The sequence below is a fragment of the Polychytrium aggregatum genome (genome assembly GCF_025602895.1).
Source record: "Polychytrium aggregatum strain JEL109 chromosome Unknown BJ171scaffold_16, whole genome shotgun sequence".
Lineage (NCBI taxonomy): Eukaryota > Fungi > Chytridiomycota > Chytridiomycetes > Polychytriales > Polychytrium > Polychytrium aggregatum.
The window spans coordinates 380941-400229 of record NW_026516218.1 but is presented as its reverse complement, the minus strand read 5'-3'; the positions used below and the strand labels follow the sequence as shown (position 1 = coordinate 400229).

General features: G+C 60.9%; 2 protein-coding genes across 2 annotated transcripts; one reads left to right on the top strand and one right to left on the bottom strand.

The window, feature by feature from the left end:
- Nucleotides 1-1229: 1229 nt before the first annotated feature.
- Nucleotides 1230-14701, top strand: BJ171DRAFT_82549 (fatty acid synthase). The gene is made up of 4 exons (XM_053115910.1): nt 1230-2107; nt 2787-3008; nt 3119-13200; nt 13395-14701. Exons 1-4 carry the CDS (start codon nt 1336-1338, stop codon nt 14562-14564), a joined length of 12246 nt encoding a protein of 4081 aa, XP_052967149.1. The 5' UTR covers nt 1230-1335; the 3' UTR covers nt 14565-14701.
- A 472-nt stretch (nt 14702-15173) lies between these two features.
- BJ171DRAFT_598652 (uncharacterized protein) lies at nt 15174-18362 on the bottom strand (the record flags this gene model as incomplete). Its single annotated transcript, XM_053114856.1, has 5 exons — nt 15174-16152; nt 16454-16658; nt 16838-17085; nt 17257-17370; nt 17627-18362. The coding sequence occupies 5 exons, from the start codon at nt 18360-18362 to the stop codon at nt 15371-15373; spliced, it is 2085 nt and encodes a 694-aa protein (XP_052967148.1). The 3' UTR covers nt 15174-15370.
- Nucleotides 18363-19289: the final 927 nt, after the last annotated feature.

Sequence of the window (19289 nt, the reverse complement as noted above, 5' to 3'; positions counted from 1 at the left end):
CCGCGCTTGGCTGTGGCAGGGCGCTTCGAGTCACCGCGAGTGCCCCTGTCTCTGGCTTGTTGTGGTTTTTGGGGCAGGACGCGTGGCGTCGTCGGCCGGAAAAGGAAAGCAGGCCTGCGTGCCCATTGGTGCGTGTGCGGGGGGACGCGCCCACACTTGCCCCCCAACACAGCCGAAAAAAAAAACCGGCAGAGGGCTCGATAACGAATACATTCCACATCACCGAGACGCCGGCTGGCCTGCCGTTCGCCGGTCTGCAGGGCCAGATGCTCGCCGCGGCGACACACACAGGCACGATGGTGAGAAGCAGCGACAGCAACAGCAACAACAGCAGCAGCACTGGCGAGACGCAGAGGAGAGGCATTGCAGGATGCACCCAGCGAGGGCCCGATCAGGCGTCGGTGCCCTGGATCGGTCGTCGAGAGAGGCGGCCTGGTGTCGAATCGGTGGCGGCAACAGAGACGAAACAAGCGAGAGGCGCCTTATTGTCCTCGACGAGAGCGCCCTCGCTCCTTCTCGGAGTGGTGTGTGTACGTGTGCCTTAGGTGTCGGAGCATCGGCCAACGCATCTTCTCTGGCGGCCATGTCCAAGCATCCACCATGTCCAAGCATCCACCATGTCCGAGTGCGATCCACATCCAGTGCATATGCCCGGCATTCCAATCAGCTCCCGTCTCGGCCCTGTCCTAGGTGCTCTCGCCCCTCGTCGTGGAGTTTGGGGGTGTCGTCGGCTTGGCCCCCCCCCCGAGGCGGCCTCTTCGCACCAGCCAACAAAGTCGTTATCGCCATTCCCAACCACGGCCCTCTCTCCCGCCCGCGACGCGACGCACTCATGTCGCACCCGTGCGACGGTCGCGCTGCGCACACTCCCCAAGCCGCCCGCCGTTGTCGCGCGCCGCTCCCGTCGCCCCAAAAAAAGCGCAACAAAAAGTTGCCCTGTTTGGGCCATCGCGATCGCCCTGGCAGCATCCCAAGCCGTTCGACTGGTCCTATAACTACGCTGCCGTCGCCGCCGCCCTGCGTTCTTCCCGCCCGTCATCGTATCTCTCCCCCCCCCAGCCTCAGTCTCGCCGTCTGCCCTTTTCGTCCATCTAGTCAGAACCCTGTCAATCTGACTCTTTGAAGCGAAGAGAGCAACTCCCACCAAACCCACTCTCACCTCCCCCCCCTGCGATTGCCGCCCAGGTTTCCTTCTGTCAAAGGAAATCCCACGATCGCTCTTCGTCTGACGACCGATACGATAAAGCCCTGCTTGCACCGCAAATCCAGCGTTTGCCAGCTCCTACTTTGCTCCATCTCAGCTCCCCGGACTCACCACCAACTCACCGATCCGCCATGGCTTCCACCGCCCAAGCTACTACCCGTCCTCTGAACCTCAAGCAGAACGGCCTCGAGCTCAGCATCCCCGTGCCGTTCTCGCTCTGGCCCGTTGCCGAACACATCAAGGACGCTCTCCCCGTCTCGGACGAGGAGACCACTGCGATCGAGCTGACCGCCAACCTCCTCAAGATCTCGCTCGACCATGCGGCTACCGACGCCGCTGCTCTGCCTTTTGTTGCCCTGGTTCTCTCGTACTTCCATCGCTCGGTCCTGAAGAACCAGAACATCCACGCCGTCACCCGCAGTCTGGCCGCCGCTGCTCGTGCCAGCGTCATCAAGAACTACTACCAGGCCCTCGTTGCCGTCAGAAAGCAGAGCCTCGTCACCCGCGATGAGTTCCTCCCCCACGAATCGGCCCTCTTTGCCCAGGTCGCCAGCGAGCAGGCCAGCATCTTTGCCGTCTTTGGTGGCCAGGGCAACGTCGAGGAGTACTTTGACGAGCTCGTCTTTGCCTACGAGACCTACAGTGCCTTCTCCATCGCTTTCGTTCGCCAGGCTGCCCTTACCCTGGCCCAGCACTCCGAGTCGGAGCGTGCCCAGAACGCACAGGCCTCCAAGATCGATGTCATCAGCTGGCTCGAGCGCCCCGAGACCCGGCCCAGCACCAACACCCTTCTTGACACCCACCTGAGTCTGCCCCTCATCGGTCTCACCCAGCTCCTCAACTACTGGATCATGCTCAAGATCGTGGATAAAACCCCCGCAGAGGTTCGAACACTCTTTACTGGTAGGAACTGCCCCCGCTGTGCTCTTGCCCGCTGTGTTCCTGTCGCCGGTTGGGCTCCGTGAAGCCATTTTGGCACCGCCGGCCAGAAACCCTTTTGCCCACGTAAATCCCGATGGCACTCTTTTGCTGCGGGCTGCCCGCTCCAGCCTTCGTTCTGGCGCCCCCACTTGCACAATTGCACAATTGCACCATTGCATCGTCGTCTGCGTGGTGCCCTTCTGCACACCCCATTCCATGATCTGCACCGATCCCGCTTCTCTCTTGGCCTGCATCTCGTCCTCCTATTCCTGCGCTCTCGCCCGGTCCGCCCGTCCTTGTCGCCGCTCCGTGTGGGTGCACAGCGTCGGGCAGATTTTCCTTTTGCAGTCCCCTCCGCCCCCCCGTCCCTCGGTCCGCTGGTGCCGCCGTCTTTTGTCTTGTTGGCCGGGCAAGATCGCCGCCTCAGCCCCTCTTGTTTTGCGTGGGCCGACAAGCCTCGTGGCGCTGTGCTTCTCCCCCAATTTCTCCCTCCCCCCTTGCGACACCCGCTTCTCGCTCAAAGGGCCACTGGGTTTCCGATCTTGTCCTCGACTTTGCTCCTCGTTCCTCGCTCGTGCTGTCTCGCTCTCTGTCGGCTGCTTCTCGCTCACGAGCCCAACTGCTCGCCCTGCCGACCCGCTTACTCTGCTCGCTCCACCAGGTACTACCGGTCATAGCCAGGGTATTATCTCCTCGGTCGTCATTGCTTCGTCCGAAACCGACAAGGAGTTCCTCGAGAACACCCAGAAGGCCCTTGGTCTGCTCTTCTGGCTGGGTCTCCGCTCCCAGAATGCTGTCCCTCGCACCACCATCAACCCCAACATCCTCCAGGACTCGCTCAGCAACAACGAGGGTATCCCCACCCCGATGTTGGCCGTCACCGGTTAGTACAGGCGAGATTTGTTGCGCGGCTTGGTTTCTGGCGTGCGCTACTATATGTGCAATCAAGCCGGGGCTGCGCCTGACTTGTCCGCTTCCTGTCCCCGCCTCCAGGCCTTCGTTCTGCCGAGGTCGTCAAGCACGTCGAGGCCACCAACAAGCATCTGCCTGCCGACCGCCGCGTCCATCTCTCTCTCATCAACGGCCCCCGCTCCACCATCTGCACCGGTCCCCCTCAGTCCCTCTACGGTCTGAACGTCGCCCTGCGCAAGATCAAGGCCCCCACCGGCCTGGACCAGTCCCGTGTCCCCCACTCGGAGCGCAAGATCCGCTTCTCCTCGCGCTTCCTGCCCGTCGCCGTGCCCTTCCACAGCGAGTACCTGGTCAATGTTCCTGCGCAGCTTGAGCAGGACATCAGTGAGCTGAACCTCGACTTTGATGCCGCCAAGATCGCCATCCCTGTCTACCACACCAACACTGGCGAGGACCTCCGCAACAGCTCGCGCCTGACCATCTCGCTGGTCGAGCAGATTTGCACCCAGGCCGTCCATTGGGAGATTGCCACCAAGGTCGACAACGTCACCCACATCCTCGACTTTGGCCCCGGCGGCTCCTCCGGCATCGGCGGTCTGACCCAGCGCAACAAGGAGGGCACCGGTGTCCAGGTCGTCCTCGCCAGCACTCTGGATGCCCAGAGCTCGCTCCCCGACCAGTCCGCTGTCTTTGACTACGACGTCAAGAGCGTCAAGCGCGCCATCAACTGGGCCGATAAGTACAAGCCCCGCCTCATCCAGGTCGCCGGCTCCGGCAAGATCCACCTCGACACCCCCTTCAGCCGCCTGCTCGGCAAGCCCCCGCTGATGGTCGCCGGTATGACCCCCTGTACCGTCGAGGAGCCCTTTGTTGCTGCCGTCATCAACGCCGGTTTCCACGTCGAGCTCGCTGGCGGTGGCCAGCACACCGAGCAGTACCTGCGTCGCCGTGTCAACAACATCCTCCAGATGGTTCCTGCCGGCGAGGCCATCACCCTCAACTGCCTCTTCCTGAACCCCAGACTCTGGGGCTTCCAGTACCCCCTGGTCCGCGCCATGCGCAAGGAGGGCGTCCCCATGGAAGGTATCACCGTTGCCGCCGGTGTCCCCTCGATCGATGTTGCTGACGACATTGTCATCAACCTCAAGGCTTCTGGTCTGAAGCACGTCGCCTTCAAGCCCGGCAGTGTCGACACCATCCTCCGCGTCGTCAACATTGCCAGGAAGCACCCTGACTTCCCCATCATTCTGCAGTGGACCGGTGGTCGTGGTGGTGGTCACCACTCGTTCGAGGACTTCCACGCTCCCATGCTCGAGACCTACGGCCAGATCCGCCGCTGCGAGAACATCATCCTGGTCGTCGGCAGTGGCTTTGGTGGCCACGAAGACACTCTGCCCTACCTCTCGGGTGAGTGGTCGACCAAGTTTGACTATGCCCCCATGCCCTTCGATGGTATCCTCCTTGGCTCGCGTGTCATGGTCGCCGAGGAGAACAAGGCCTCGATCTCGGTCAAGCAGCTCATTGTCGACGCCCCCGGTATCACCGACGAGTCGCAGTGGGAGAAGACCTACAAGGGCCCCATTGGCAACATCGTCACGGTCAAGTCCGAGCTCGGCGAGCCCATCCACAAGATTGCCAACCGCGGCATTCTCTTCTGGAAGGAGATGGACGACACCATCTTCTCGCTCCCCAAGGAGAAGCGTGTCGCCGCCCTGCTCCAGCGCAAGGACTACATCATCGATCGCCTCAACAAGGACTTCCAGAAGCCCTGGTTCGGCCGCAAGGCTGACGGCCGCTCGTGCGAGCTCCATGAGATGACCTACAAGGAGGTTGCCGATCGCCTGCTGGACACCACCTACATCAAGCACCAGACCCGCTGGATCGACTTCACCCTCAAGGAGACCTTTGGCGACTTCCTTCGCCGTGTCGAGGAGCGCTTCTCCAAGAAGCCTTCTCCCTCGCTGATCCAGTCCTACAGCGTCCTTGACTCTGAGCCCATCGTCTTCTCCGAGGGCTTCTTTGACGCCTTCCCTGAGGCCCGTGTCCAGACCCTGACGCAGGAGGACGTCTTCCACTTCCTGGCCATCACCACCATCCCCTGGCGCAAGCCCGGTCCTTTCATTCCCGTCCTCGACGACAAGTTTGAGTTCTGGTTCAAGAAGGACTCGCTGTGGCAGTCCGAGGACGTCGACGCTGTCCCCGACCAAGATGTCGGCCGTGTTGCCATTCTCCAGGGCCCTGTCGCCGTCGCCCACAGCAAGGTCGTGAACGAGCCCGTCAAGGACATTCTCGGCAACATCTACAATGCCCAGATCGAGTTCATCAAGGAGAAGTACTACAACGGCGACGAGGCCAGCATCCCTGTTGCCGAGTACCTCGGCGCCAGCCCTGCCCGCATTGCCGCCGCCAACCTCCCCGGCGTCAAGGTCACCCACCTTGACGATGGCGAGATCATGTACGAGCTCTCGGGCAAGGAGTCCGAGCTTCCCTCGGGCCCCGAGTTCTTTGAGATTCTGGCTGGCCCCAAGCTCCACTGGCTCCGTGCCCTCCTGACCGAGAGCTCGATCTTCCAGGGCAAGCAGATCAGCTCCAACCCCGTCCACGCCATCCTGCGCCCCCGCCCCAACCAGACGCTCTTTGCCAAGTTCGACGCCGAGGGCAACCCCGTTGTCTTGACCGTCTACAGCCAGCGCTCGCCGGCCAGCAGCAAGCTTCCCGACCGCCACCCTGCTGTCGTCATTACCCGCGAGGGCGAGGCCATTGCCGTCACCGTGTACGAGAAGCGCGACGCTGACCACGTTCCTCTGCAGTTCTTCTTCAAGTACGTCCCCTCGATGGGCTATGCCCTGATCCACGAGGTCATGGAGGGCCGCAACCAGCGCATCAAGGACTTTTATGCCGCCCTTTGGTACATCAGCCCCTCCGAGTCTGCCCTCACCCCCACGGACGTGTTCCGCTCGACCTTTGTCGTCGACAAGAAGCGCCTGCAGGACTTTACCCAGATCATCGGAAACCACGCCGAGCTGTACTCCACAAACACGGACAACGTCCCTGCTCCCATGGACTTTGCCATCGTCGCCGGCTGGAAGTCGCTTGTCGGCGCCATTCTGCCCAAGGAGATCGACGGCGACCTCCTGCGCCTCGTCCATCTCTCGAACGAGTTCCGCCAGATCGACTCCAAGGAGATCATCCGCGCCGGCGACGAGATCTCGACCGAGGCCATCATCAACTCGGTGATCATCTCCGAGGCCGGCAAGACCGTCGAGGTCAAGGCGGTCCTCAGCAAGAACGGCTCTGCTGTGATCGAGATCATCAGCCGTTTCCTGTACCGCGGCAAGTTCAGCGACTACGAGAACACCTTCCGCCGCACGGCCGAGAAGCCCATGCAGGTCGAGCTCAAGACCAAGAAGGACGTTGCCGTGCTCAAGTCCAAGAAGTGGATCCAGTGGAACGAGACCGCCCCCGAGATCACGCCCTCGTCGGTGCTGATCTTCCGTCTCGAGAGCTTTGCCAAGTTCAAGAACGCCACGGTCTTCTCGCACATTGCCACCAACGGCTCTGTCTTCCTCAAGACCACCCGCGAGACGGTCGAGATTGGCAAGGTCGTCTACGAGGCCGACGTTGCCCACGGCAACGTGGTGATGGAGTACCTCAACCGCCACGGCAAGCCCATCGAGCAGGCCATCCACTTCAAGAACGGTGGCTACTCGATCCTCCCCGGCTCGAAGGTCTTCCCTGCCGTTGCCTCTGTCCCCGGCAACAACGAAACCTACGCCAAGAGCTCGGGCGATCTCAACCCCATCCACGTGAACCCCTACATTGCCGACCTCGCTGGCCTGCCTGGCACCATCACCCACGGCATGTGGACCAGCGCCTCGACCCGCAAGTTTGTCGAGATCTTTGCGGCCAACAACCAGCCCCAGCGCGTCAAGGCCTACCAGGTTACCTTCATGGACATGGTTCTTCCCGGCGACCAGCTCGAGACCAAGCTCTCGCACGTCGGCATGCTCAACGGCAAGAAGCTGATCCAGATCGAGACCTTCAACCAGCGCGGAGCCAAGGTCCTCGTCGGCTCGGCCGAGGTCGAGCAGCCCACCACCAGCTACGTCTTCACCGGCCAGGGCTCGCAGGAGGTCGGCATGGGTATGGACCTGTACGCCTCGTCGCCCGTTGCCAAGGAGATCTGGGACCGCGCCGACCAGCACATGCTCAACACCTACGGTGTCTCGATCCTCGAGATTGTCCGCAGCAACCCCAAGTCCAAGACGGTGCACTTTGGCGGCATCAAGGGTGCTGCCGTCCGCCGCCACTACCAGGGCATGACCTACGATGTCCTCGAGGACGGCCAGCTCAAGAGCCTGCCCCTCTTCCCCGGCATCAACGACAACACCCTGTCGTTCACCTTCACCCACCCCACCGGCCTGCTCTCGGCCACGCAGTTCACCCAGCCCGCCCTGACCCTGATGGAGATTGCCTCCTTCCAGGACATGAAGGCCAACGGCTTTGTCCAGAGCGACTGTGCCTTTGCCGGCCACAGTCTCGGTGAGTACGCCGGTCTCTCGGCCGTCGGTGGCGTCCTCTCGATCGAGTCCCTCGTCGATGTCGTCTTCTACCGTGGCATGACCATGCAGACGGCCGTTCCTCGCGACAGCGAGGGCCGCTCGGACTACGGCATGTGCGCCATCAACCCCATCCGCGTTGGCCCCACCCTCGGCGAGCAGGCCCTCCGCTTCATCATCGACGGCATCGCCCGCCGCTCCAACAACCTGCTGGAGATTGTCAACTTCAACGTCGAGAACTTCCAGTACGTCGCTGCCGGTGAGCTCACCAACCTGGAGACCCTCCGCCTCGTCCTCGACAAGATCAAGGCCCTCAAGGTCAACTTTATCGAGCTCACCAAGACCAAGACCCTGGAGGAGATCGAGGAGCTGCTCAACGGCATCTGCGACGAGTCCCTCGAGGTGGCCCGCAAGAAGAAGGCTGCCAACAAGGGCCTCGTCATCCCCGAGCGCGGTGTGGCCACCATCCCCCTGCCCGGCATCGACGTGCCCTTCCACTCGAGCTTCCTGCTCAACGGTGTCGTTCCTTTCCGAGAGGTCCTCCGCCGCAAGCTCGAGGCTCGATTCGTCAACGTCTCGCTGCTTGTTGGCAAGTACATCCCCAACTTGACTGCCGAGCCCTTCAGCATCAGCAAGGACTACTTTGAGCGCGTCCACAAGCAGACCGGCTCGGCCTGGCTCACTGAAATCCTGGCCAACTGGGACGAGGAGACCAACGCCACCTCGGCCGGCCAGCAGCACCTTGCCTATGTGCTCTTGATTGAGCTGCTTGCCCATCAGTTTGCCAGCCCCGTCCGCTGGATCGAGACCCAGGACCGCTTCTTCCGCGAGTACGATGTCGAGCGCTTCATCGAGGTCGGTCCCAGCCCCGTCCTCTGTGGCATGGCCGGCCGCACCCTCAAGATCAAGTACGAGGCCTACGACGACGCCGTCACCGCCCGCCGTGTGACCCTCTGCACCACCAAGGACCGCAAGGACATCTACTACCAGTATGAAGATGCCGCTCCCGCCGAGCCCGAGGCCGCCCCTGCTGCCCCCGCTGCTGCTGCTGCTGCTGCTCCCGCGCCTGCCCCTGTTGCCGTGGCTGCTCCTGCCCCCGTCGCCGTGGCTGCTGGCAGTGTTTCTGACGAGCCCGTGTCTGCCAAGGAGATTTTGCTTGTCCTTGTCGCCCACAAGCTCAAGAAGCCTCTTGCCGAGATCCCTCTCAACAAGAGCATCAAGGACCTCGTTGGTGGCAAGTCGACTCTGCAGAACGAGATCCTCGGTGATCTCGGAGCCGAGTTCGGCAACGTCCTCGCCGACAAGGCCGAGGAGAACGCCCTTGGTGAGATCGCCAACGCTCTGCAGAACGGCCACTCTGGTGCCCTCGGCAAGACCTCGAGCGGTCTGATCAACAAGCTCGTCAGTGGCAAGATGCCTGCCGGCTTTGGTATGGGTCAGGTCAAGGCCCACCTCAAGGCTGCCCACGGCCTCGGCCCCAAGCGCACTGAGGGTGCCTTGCTGCACGGTCTGCTCTCCGAGCCTGCCTCCCGTCTCAGCAGCGAGGCCGATGCCAAGGCCTGGCTCGATGCCACCGCCAGCTCGTACGCCGCCAAGGTCGGCATTTCGCTCGGCGGCGGTGCCCCTGCCGCTGCTGCTGGCCCCATCTTTGCCGCCGCCGCCCCTGCCGCCGCTGCTGCTGGACCCATCCCCGATGAGCCCCTCACTGCCAAGGAGGTCCTTGTCGTTCTCGTCGCCCAGAAGCTCAAGAAGCCCATTGCCGAGATCCCTCTCAACAAGAGCATCAAGGACCTCGTTGGCGGCAAGTCGACTCTGCAGAACGAGATCCTCGGTGATCTCGGAGCCGAGTTTGGCAACGTCCTCGCCGATAAGGCCGAGGAGAACGCCCTTGGTGAGATCGCCAACGCTCTGCAGAACGGCCACTCTGGTGCCCTCGGCAAGACCTCGAGCGGTCTGATCAACAAGCTCGTCAGTGGCAAGATGCCTGCCGGCTTTGGTATGGGCCAGGTCAAGGCCCATCTGTCGTCCAAGGGCCTCGGCCCCAAGCGCACCGACGGTGTCCTGCTCCACGGTCTCGTGAGCGAGCCCGCCTCCCGTCTCGGCAGCGAGGCTGAGGCCAAGGCCTGGCTCGATGCCACCGCCAGCTCGTACGCCGCCAAGGTCGGCGTCTCGCTCGGCGGCGGTGCTGCCGGTGGAGTCGCCGTTGGCGGCGCCGTCGTTGCCATGAACAGCGAAGAGTTCAACCTGCACAAGATGAAGACCGATCTGATGATCCGCGAGCAGCTCGAGCTGTTTGCCAAGTACCTCGATGTCGACCTCCTCGAGGGCGCCCATGCCGCCGAGGCCGAGCGCGGCAGCTCCAAGACTCTGCAGAAGGAGATTGATCTGTGGAACACCGAGCACGGCGAGTTCTACGCCGACGGCATCAAGCCCCTGTTCACCATCCTCAAGGCTCGCAAGTTCGACTCGCACTGGAACTGGGCCCGCCAGGACGCCATCCAGCTCTACTACGACTTCATCTTTGGCCGCCTCACCAGCGTCGACCGCGAGCTCATGGACCGCTGCCTGCACATCATGAACCGCGCCGACGACTTTGAGGGTCTGGTGCAGATGATCGAGTACTACATCAGCACTTGCCCCGAGGAGAATGGCGAGAACTACTCGCGCGCCAAGACCCTCGGCAAGGTCCTGCTGGACAACGTCAAGGAGTCGCTCAAGGCCGATCCCGTGTATAAGAGCATCGCCTACCGCCCCACCCAGCCCAAGACCACCATCTCGGCCGACGGCAAGCTCGTCTACAAGGAGGAGCGCCGCGCTGCCAGCAACATGAAGGACTACGTCAAGGAGATGCGTGCCGGCAGCCAGCTCACCAAGCTGCCCAACACCGACTCGGTCAAGCGCAAGTTTGAGGAGCTCCAGGCCCTCGTCCGCGGCGCCACCGAGCTCGACGCCTCTGTCAAGACCAGCATCGACTCGATCTTTGCGGAGCTCAAGGACAGCCTGCCCGACAGCTTTGGCGCCGAGAACCTGCCCTTCATCTTCCTCAAGAAGCGCGACGCCGCCGACCCCAGCCACTGGAACCCCGACTGCTCGTACACCGAAAAGTACCTCGACATTCTCTCGCAGATTGCCGCCGAGGGTCTGTCCTTCAAGGGCCGCCACGCCCTCCTGACGGGCTGCGGCCGCGATTCGATCGGTGTCGAGATCCTGAAGGCCCTGCTCCAGGGCGGTGCCTCTGTGATCGTGACCACCTCGCGCTTCTCAAAGAGCGTCACTGAGTACTACCGCTCGATCTACGAGCAGTACGGCTCCAAGGGCTCGCGCCTCGTCGTCGTGCCCTTCAACGGCGGCTCTCTCCAGGACACCAAGGCTCTCGTCGACTACATCTACGACAAGGACCTCAAGAACGGCCTCGGCTGGGATCTCGACTTTGTCGTGCCCTTCGCCGCCATCCCCGAGCAGGGCCGCGAGCTCGACGGCATCGACTCCCGCTCCGAGCTTGCCCACAGAATCATGCTCACCAACCTCCTCCGCCTCCTTGGCGAGATCAAGATCAAGAAGCAACAGAACGGCTACGACACCCGTCCCGCCGCGGTCATGCTGCCTCTCTCGCCCAACCACGGCACCTTTGGTGGCGACGGTCTCTACGGCGAGTCCAAGATTGCCCTTGAGACCCTGATGAACCGCTTCCATGCCGAAAAGTGGAGCAGCTACCTCACCATCATTGGCGCCGTCATCGGCTGGACCCGTGGCACCGGCCTGATGTCTGGCAACAACATGGTTGCCGAGGGCATCGAGTCGCTCGGCGCCCGCACCTTCTCGACCCACGAGATGGCTTTCAACCTGGTTGGTCTGCTGCACCCCGACATTGTCAAGCTCTCTGGCATCGAGCCCATCTGGGCCGATCTCAACGGCGGCCTGCACTTTGTCGCCGACCTCAACACCGTGTCGTCCAACCTGCGCCGCGAGCTCATGGAGACCTCGGAGATCCGCCGCGCCATCGCCCAGGAGGAGATCCTCGACAACAAGACCCTGAAGGGCCCCGCCAAGCAGGACACTGTCGTCGTGACCCCCCGGGCCAACATGAAGTTCCAGTTCCCCGAGCTGCGCGCCCAGAAGCTCAAGCACCTCGAGGGCGTGCTCGATCTCGAGAAGGTCATTGTCGTGACCGGCTTTGGCGAGGTCGGACCCTTCGGTGGCTCGCGCACCCGCTGGGAGATGGAGGCCTTTGGCGAGCTCTCGCTCGAGGGCTGCATTGAAATGGCCTGGATCATGGGCTTCATCAAGTTCCACAACGGCCCGCTCGGCAAGATCCCCAACTACTCGGGCTGGATCGACGTCGCCACCAAGGAGCCCGTCCAGGACTTCAACGTCAAGTCCAAGTACGAGGAGAAGATCCTCGAGCACACCGGTATCCGTCTGATCGAGTCGGAGCTCTTCCAGGGCTACAACCCCAACAAGAAGCTCTTCCTCCAGGAGGTTGCCATCACCACCGACATGGCCCCCATCGAGGTCAGCAAGGAGGAGGCCGATGCCTTCAAGCTGCAGCACGGCGATGCCGCCGTCATTGAGAACCGCGGCGACCAGCTCTTCCTGCGCATGAAGAAGGGCTCGACCCTGTACGTCCCCAAGGCCCTCAAGTTCAGCCGCCTCGTCGCTGGCCAGATCCCCACCGGCTGGGACGCGGCCCGCTACGGTGTCCCTGCTGACATTGTCTCCCAGGTCGACCCCATCACCCTGTATGCCCTCGTTGCCACCGTCGAGGCCCTCGTGACTTCGGGTGTCACCGACCCCTACGAGTTCTACCAGTACATCCACGTTTCCGAGCTCGGCAACACCTCGGGCGGTGGCATGGGCGGCATGCGCGCCCTCCAGAAGCTCTTCAAGGAGCGTCTGCTTGAGAAGCCCGTCCAGAACGACATTCTCCAGGAGTCCTTCATCAACACCATGCCCGCCTGGGTCAACATGCTTCTGCTGTCGTCCTCGGGCCCCATCAAGACCCCTGTTGGCGCCTGCGCCACCGCCGCCGAGTCCGTCGACATTGCCGTCGACACCCTGCTCAGCGGCCGCGCCAAGGTCGTCATCTGTGGTGGCTACGATGACTTCCAGGAGGAAGGCTCGTACGAGTTTGCCAACATGAAGGCCACCTCCGACTCGCTCGACGAGTTTGCCCGCGGCCGCGAGCCCCGCGACATGTGCCGGCCGGCTTCCGACACCCGCGGCGGCTTCATGGAGTCCCAGGGCGCGGGTATCCACGTCCTGATGACCGCCGACCTGGCTGTCAAGATGGGCGTCCCCATCCGCGCCATCGTCGCCTGCACCAACACTGCCACCGACAAGAACAGCCGCTCCGTCCCTGCTCCCGGTCAGGGTATCCTCACCACCGCCCGCGAGACCCAGCAGAAGCACAAGTCTCCCCTGCTCAACTTTGAGTACCGCGCCAAGCAGCTCAAGCGCGAGCGCGAATACATCAAGACCTGGGTTGCCAACGAGTACGAGGCTCTTGCCGATGAGGTCTCTGCCCTGAAGGCCGCTGGCGAGGAGGCTGACGAGACCTTCATCAAGGAGCGCACCGCCTTTATTGAGAAGGAGGGCAAGCGCAGAGTAAGTAGCGCTGCCGATGATCCTGGCCCGATCGACGACGGACACGCACCGAGGAGCGCGGGTGCGGCAGGACTGTATTGTGTGTCCTTGGGCTGCGACGATGCAATGTTCAGAGGCACCGCCGCTGCTCCGATCGTCGCATCTTGTTCGCTGCTGACCCCGCGGTATCTATGTCATCTGCTGCACTTCCACAGGAAAAGGCTGCCCTTGCCACCTGGAGCCACGAGTTTGCCAAGCAGGACCCCACCATCTCGCCCATCCGAGCCGCCCTTGCCACCTATGGCCTTAGCATCGACGACATCGGCGTTGCCTCGTTCCACGGCACCGGCACCAAGGCCAACGACTACAACGAGTCGTCTGCCGTCAACCAGCAGCTCGCCCATCTCGGCCGCACCAAGGGCAACGTGCTCCCGTCCATCTTCCAGAAGTACCTCACCGGCCACCCCAAGGGTGCTGCTGCCGCCTGGATGCTCAACGGTGTCATCCAGGTTCTCGAGACCGGCATCATCCCCGGCAACCGCAACCTGGACAACGCGGAGGACCGACTCTCCAAGTTCAAATACATCCTGTACCCGTCGCGCTCGATCCAGACCGACGGCATCAAGGCTGGTCTGCTCAAGTCGTTCGGTTTCGGCCAGGCCGGCGGTGAGATTCTCGTTATCCACCCCGACTATGCCCTCGCTGCTCTCGAGACCAAGGCCTACAACGAGTACCTCCTGAAGCGTGAGAAGCGCCAGGCCGCTTCCTACCGCTACTTCCACGAGACCCTCACTGGCGTCGGCGCCTTTGTCCGTGTCAAGTCGGCCGCTCCCTACACCGATGCCCAGCAGTCGTCCGTGTACCTCAACCCGCTGGCCCGTGCCACCTTTGACAAGAAGGCCGGCTCCTGGAACTTCAACTCCAACACCTCGGACGTCCCCAAGCCCGACGTCGACGTCACCAAGGCCCTGCTGAGCGCCAGCGCCGAGATCGACCAGACCTCTGGCCGCGGCGTCGGCCTCGACGTCCAGCTCATCTCCGAGATCAACGCCGAGAACCCCGTCTTTGTCGAGCGCAACTTTACCGAGCAGGAGCAGGCCTACTGCACCTCCTCGTCGTGCCCCGTCTCGAGCTATGCCGGACGATGGGCCGCCAAGGAGGCCGTTGTCAAGGCCGTCAGCAGCGCCGCCGGCACCGTTGTCTGGGACCAGGGCTCCGCCGCCCCGCTCAAGGACATTGAGATCACCCGCGAAGAAGGCAAGGCCCCCGTCGTGACCTTCCATGGCGATGCCAAGGCCGCTGTCGAGAAGGCCGGCATCACCGAGGTCAAGATCACCATCAGCCACAGCGGCTCGTACGCCGTTGCCATGGCCGTTGCCAAGTAATCCCTGCAGCATGCGACACCATCCGCGAGCCTGCGCTCTCCCTTCCTTTACATGCCCTTTCAACCCTCTTGCCACTTGATTTTTCCCGTTCCTCTTACCTGAACTGATTTGGTTAGTGCTCTCTGATTTGGACCGATGTATCCTACTCGCCACCATTCTCCCACCGACGTATTTTCTCGATGGGCCTCTGGGCTGGCTGCTTCTTTGACAGGGGAAGCGCCTTCTGGATGCGCCCGCCAGCCGTCCCAAGCAGCAGTCATGTTGACAGGCTGACATGCTGCCTGCGGCTACTGTTCATTTCGTTGTACCATGTGTTTGCTTGCCTCCTATTTGCGTCGAGATACCTCAGTCGGTCAATACAACCATCTCAAAAATAGTCTCGGTTCCGGCTTCACCGAGCGCATGGCGGGGGATCGTTATGAGTGATGGATGTGTGTATTTGATTCAAAAACAAAAGCGCTTCATTTGGCGAGCACTGTTGATACCGCAGCTGATCCAAAAGAAAGATGGCCAGCAAAGCGGATCAGAGACAGACGAAATGTAGCGGAACAGCAGAAGTGGTGATGATTGCTCAACGGTAAATGGACGGGAGGGATGACACGACTAACAAAACGAAACGAAACGAAACGAAAGAAACAAGCACGACAGACTGGCGGCTATGAGATGCGTGGATACCGAGTAGGGTGCTCTGTGCTGGACGGGCTTTGTATGAGACAGGAAGGAGTGTTCGTGAACCCACGTCAGCCGCACAAATGGTGATAGGCAAATGCCGCTGACGAGCCGCCGCGACGACCGCATGATGGCCTTCAGCGCGGCTGCGATGGATCATCGGGTGGGCCAGACCGACCCGTGGACAGGTCCTTGGGTGACGACGCCGTCTTGGTTCGCTCCAGGGTCATGAATCCCCTCTTGGGACCCAGGCCAACGGACGATCGCGGCTCAGGCTGGCTTTCCTCCGGGATCGCAGCCTCGAGATCCGCCACGCCGTGCGACGAAGAGCCCGATGCCGTGAACCGGCCTTTGGAGACGGACGAGCGGATGCCCGAAATCGGAGCCGGCGCTGCAGATGAGGACTTGCGGCCTTCTGTGACCTGGCCGGTGCTGACCGAGTGCTTCCTCGACAGCGATCCGTGATGAGAGTCGCCTTCGAGGCGACCAATGCTTCCCAGGTTCTCGCTGAGCTGATGATTTGATCGGGTTTTGGCATCCATCACCATAAAGCCGGAAGTGGCCATGCTTTGCTTGCGGGTTCCGTATTCACCAAAGACTGAGGCGCTGCTCTTCCGCCGGCCGGTATCGTGTCCTCGCCCGGTAGTCAAATGATCGGGTGCTGGCGTGAGCACCGTCTCGGGAAGGAGTGGACCGTCTTCCTCTTCTTCCTCGGCCTCTTCTTGGTGCTGGCGCGACTTTTTGGTACTGAGGTGACTCTTGTAGCGACCCTGGGTAATCTCGTAGACGCTCTCGCGGTCGGCTGGAAAGGCTACGAAGGCCTCCTCGAGATGCTCCTTGGTGAGCACAAAGATATCGGTGTTGCAGACGGCCCGAGCCGAATATTCATGGCGATGGCCAAGGATCACGGCGTATTCGCCTGCCAGGGCCAGGAAGGCAACAAGGGTAGCATCGATGTCAGTGCGAGTGCGAGTACTATCTCGGATAGACTGCTGGAAACGGGAGAGCGGGGACACCACATGGCTGTCCACAGCTGCTGCAAGGGCATGCTCGACGGTCATAGCCACTGTGGAGTGCATATCGCAGCCATCCCTGCTTCCGACAGACGATGCGTCGACGATCGCACAGGTCGAATCCATTGCTTCCTGATTCCTCCCGATTCCTCCCGATTCGCATATCCCGGCTAGCACCCGCCGCACCGAAACTGCACGCATACTCACCGAAATGAGCTCCCTCTATTAGCGACGAGGTTGGGCGCTTGTCGGTTGGTGAAAAGATGTCGATCCGTCCCTGCGAGATAAAGTAGAGTTCGGTGCCAAACTCGCCCACATGTGCCACATACTCGTTGGCAGTAATCAAATGCAGGGTCATGTGTATGGCAATGTGTCTGCGGAACCCGATGGAACATTGCTTGAAGATTGCCGTCTGTGAAAGCGCCAGCAGCGGACGAGATGAATACCGTGTGGCCAGCCCATGCCCGCGAATCGCAAGTCGGATGCACAGACAGACTCCCAGACATTCGTCGTCGCACACCGACCGACATTACCCTCGGATGTGGACAGCCCAACACGACCGAGCGCGACAGACGGCGCCGGAGCACTTACGCTATCGATTATCTGGTTATTCAGATTCAGGGCCACTTCGCGTCTAAAGGCACTCGGCATATCCTCAAACATGTTCTTGAGAGCAAGGCCCTTGTTTCTGTCCCAGACATAGTCATAGTAGTCGAGAACGCGGTGCTGCATGTCAACGTCCATTTTGCGGTCGGCCATGTACTGCTTGACGGCATCTAGCTTTTGCCTGTACGCGACACGGGACGAGTCCATGTTCGAGAGGGTAGAGGCAATCGTTCCTGAGGCAGGCCAGGGCAGGTACGCAGCGAGTAAGCGACACGGGATCGACAGGGAATGGCCGGAGAATCAGTGTCCTGTATAAGCTCCTGTTGCGTCTCTGAGAATCCAGCATGTTGGCTCCACCATCTATCGCACGGAAGTGATGAGGCGGATGGGCGAGATCAACCTACCGGACACGTATCCGTAAAAGAACGTTCCCAAGATCATACATACGAGAGCGTACACTCGCTCGCCGAGGTTGTTTGGGTGGATGTCGCCATATCCAGTCGTGGTCATAGTTGTCACTGCGAAGAAGCAAAGTCAGTCATGCAATTGAGCTCGTTGTCTCAGCTTTATGGTGTCGAACGATCACCGCGACACCTATCTGCTTCACTTTCGTTCGGCACAAGGTGGGGACAATTGCACTGACACCACCGGTCTCTCGGCCAAAGTGAAAAGTTGAGCATTCTTCGCCAATCCCTGACACAACCGACACAACCGACACAACCGACACAACCGACACAGCCGGCGCGGTCATGTTCTCGAGCATTCGGCCGTTACCTGTCCAGTAGATGCTCGCGACATACATAGCCGTCGTGCTGTTATAGTCGATCTCGACCAGGGTTCCGCCGTTGCTCAGAAAGCCGGACGTTGGCTTCACCCACGAACCATCGTTGCAATCGCCAATGCCGTTCGGGCAGCCAATCGCAAACCAAATGCAGGCGACCGTGTGGTTGATGACGATCACAAAGGTGATGAACTTGACAACCTGAAGCGCAAAGGACGAATGCAACTTCTTCTCTTGCTTTCTAAAGTAGCGGAACAGGTATTCCGATCGAACAACCTTGGTGAGTCGGATGATGGACACGTAGTATTGTGTGTTCGGATAGTTGTAGAAGATGAAGCCAAACAGGTCGACCGGGAAATTGGAGATAATGTCGAAGCGGAACTCCCACGAGGTCACATAGTTCATCAGCATTTCCTTGGGGAACACAACCCAGAATCCGTTCTGGAGGTACGCAACGTGGCACTTTTGGTACATATCGATGAGGTAGAGCAGGTCGATCAAGTAGCAGATGAACCACGATGCAATGTCGTGGTACTGGAACGCCGCCATGAAGGTGAGGAGAATGACATTGATGATGGATATCAGAACAATCATGATGTTCCAATACTTGAGAAACGGAGCCTCGGGGATCAAGTAATACTTCAAAATCCGGTCCATCCAGCTGCTCGAAAGTGTGGGCAGCAGATTTCCGTGTTTGGCCTGAGATGGTTCTCCCTTGTCGAGGTTCATGGCACTCCCAAGCGCCATTTTCGTTTTTGGCACCTCCATGGTCAATATCTTTGCCTCCGAGTGGATCCGCGATCGCGATTGCAGTGGAGTAGTACCAGACTGCGCGATACAATAGTCTTTATCGAGAAGGAAGCCCTCTAGACGGCTGCCGAGCCAACGCGGCGCCAGGCGGATATGCGCGCGAACCGCCGCTCTTGCCTTTTGACTGCTTCGGACGTCTCCAGATCGCTCTCGTAGCTAGCGTGAGAGACTCTGGGGCAAAGTCCGTTTGTGCTGGGAGGGCCTATATAAGATGTTTCTATCGCCGAGGCTTCGACCCGATGTCGGGGGTGGGAAACTACTGAGTGTTGGTGTGCGCTTGTGCGTTCGGCACGCAGACTCGATGGTGCACGGCTTGATTCGAGTTCAGATTTATCAGAATGTGCTTGGGGATCAATGGTCGTCGTTCAACTGCAGCAAGATGCCGCCGCGCGGAGCTACTGGGTACGAAACAGTCGTGTCAGCGCCGTGCACACTCTGTGGATGCGTGCTGGTCCGATGGGGCAGCAGTGTTCCTTGAGCCTCGCGTGCATTCCGCCTTTCGATCATGCGGGTGAAGGCAGCTGGGGAACATCTTTGCTCGTACACACAACCCGAGCTGGGGTTCGCGTTCCCACGGTCTGGGGCTTCGTCGGCGCCAGTCCCACACGACCCCTCCCCACAACGAGGAGGATATCCATTCAATACTCCGCTGCGTGCAAACCAACTCGACCAAGCAACCCGCCCAAGTTCAAGGTCTGCCTTGATGCAGGCTATCTGCACAGGCCGGCGACACTGGGACCTCTCCAGCCAAACGCGCATTCCCGATGCGTTGGTTCGTCGGTGACCCAGTGCCTCCGCCCAACCCCGGACTTTTGCTCCACGACACTCCACTGCTTCTCGGTCCTC

Excerpts from the sequence above, each read along its gene's own strand:
- BJ171DRAFT_82549 (XM_053115910.1), top strand. The coding sequence starts at position 1,336 with ATGGCTTCCACCGCCCAAGCTACTACCCGTCCTCTGAACCTCAAGCAG. Across the intron at positions 3,009-3,118 it reads CCCGATGTTGGCCGTCACCG|GCCTTCGTTCTGCCGAGGTC; the intron begins GTTAGTACAGGC and ends CCCCGCCTCCAG. Across the intron at positions 13,201-13,394 it reads AGAAGGAGGGCAAGCGCAGA|GAAAAGGCTGCCCTTGCCAC; the intron begins GTAAGTAGCGCT and ends GCACTTCCACAG.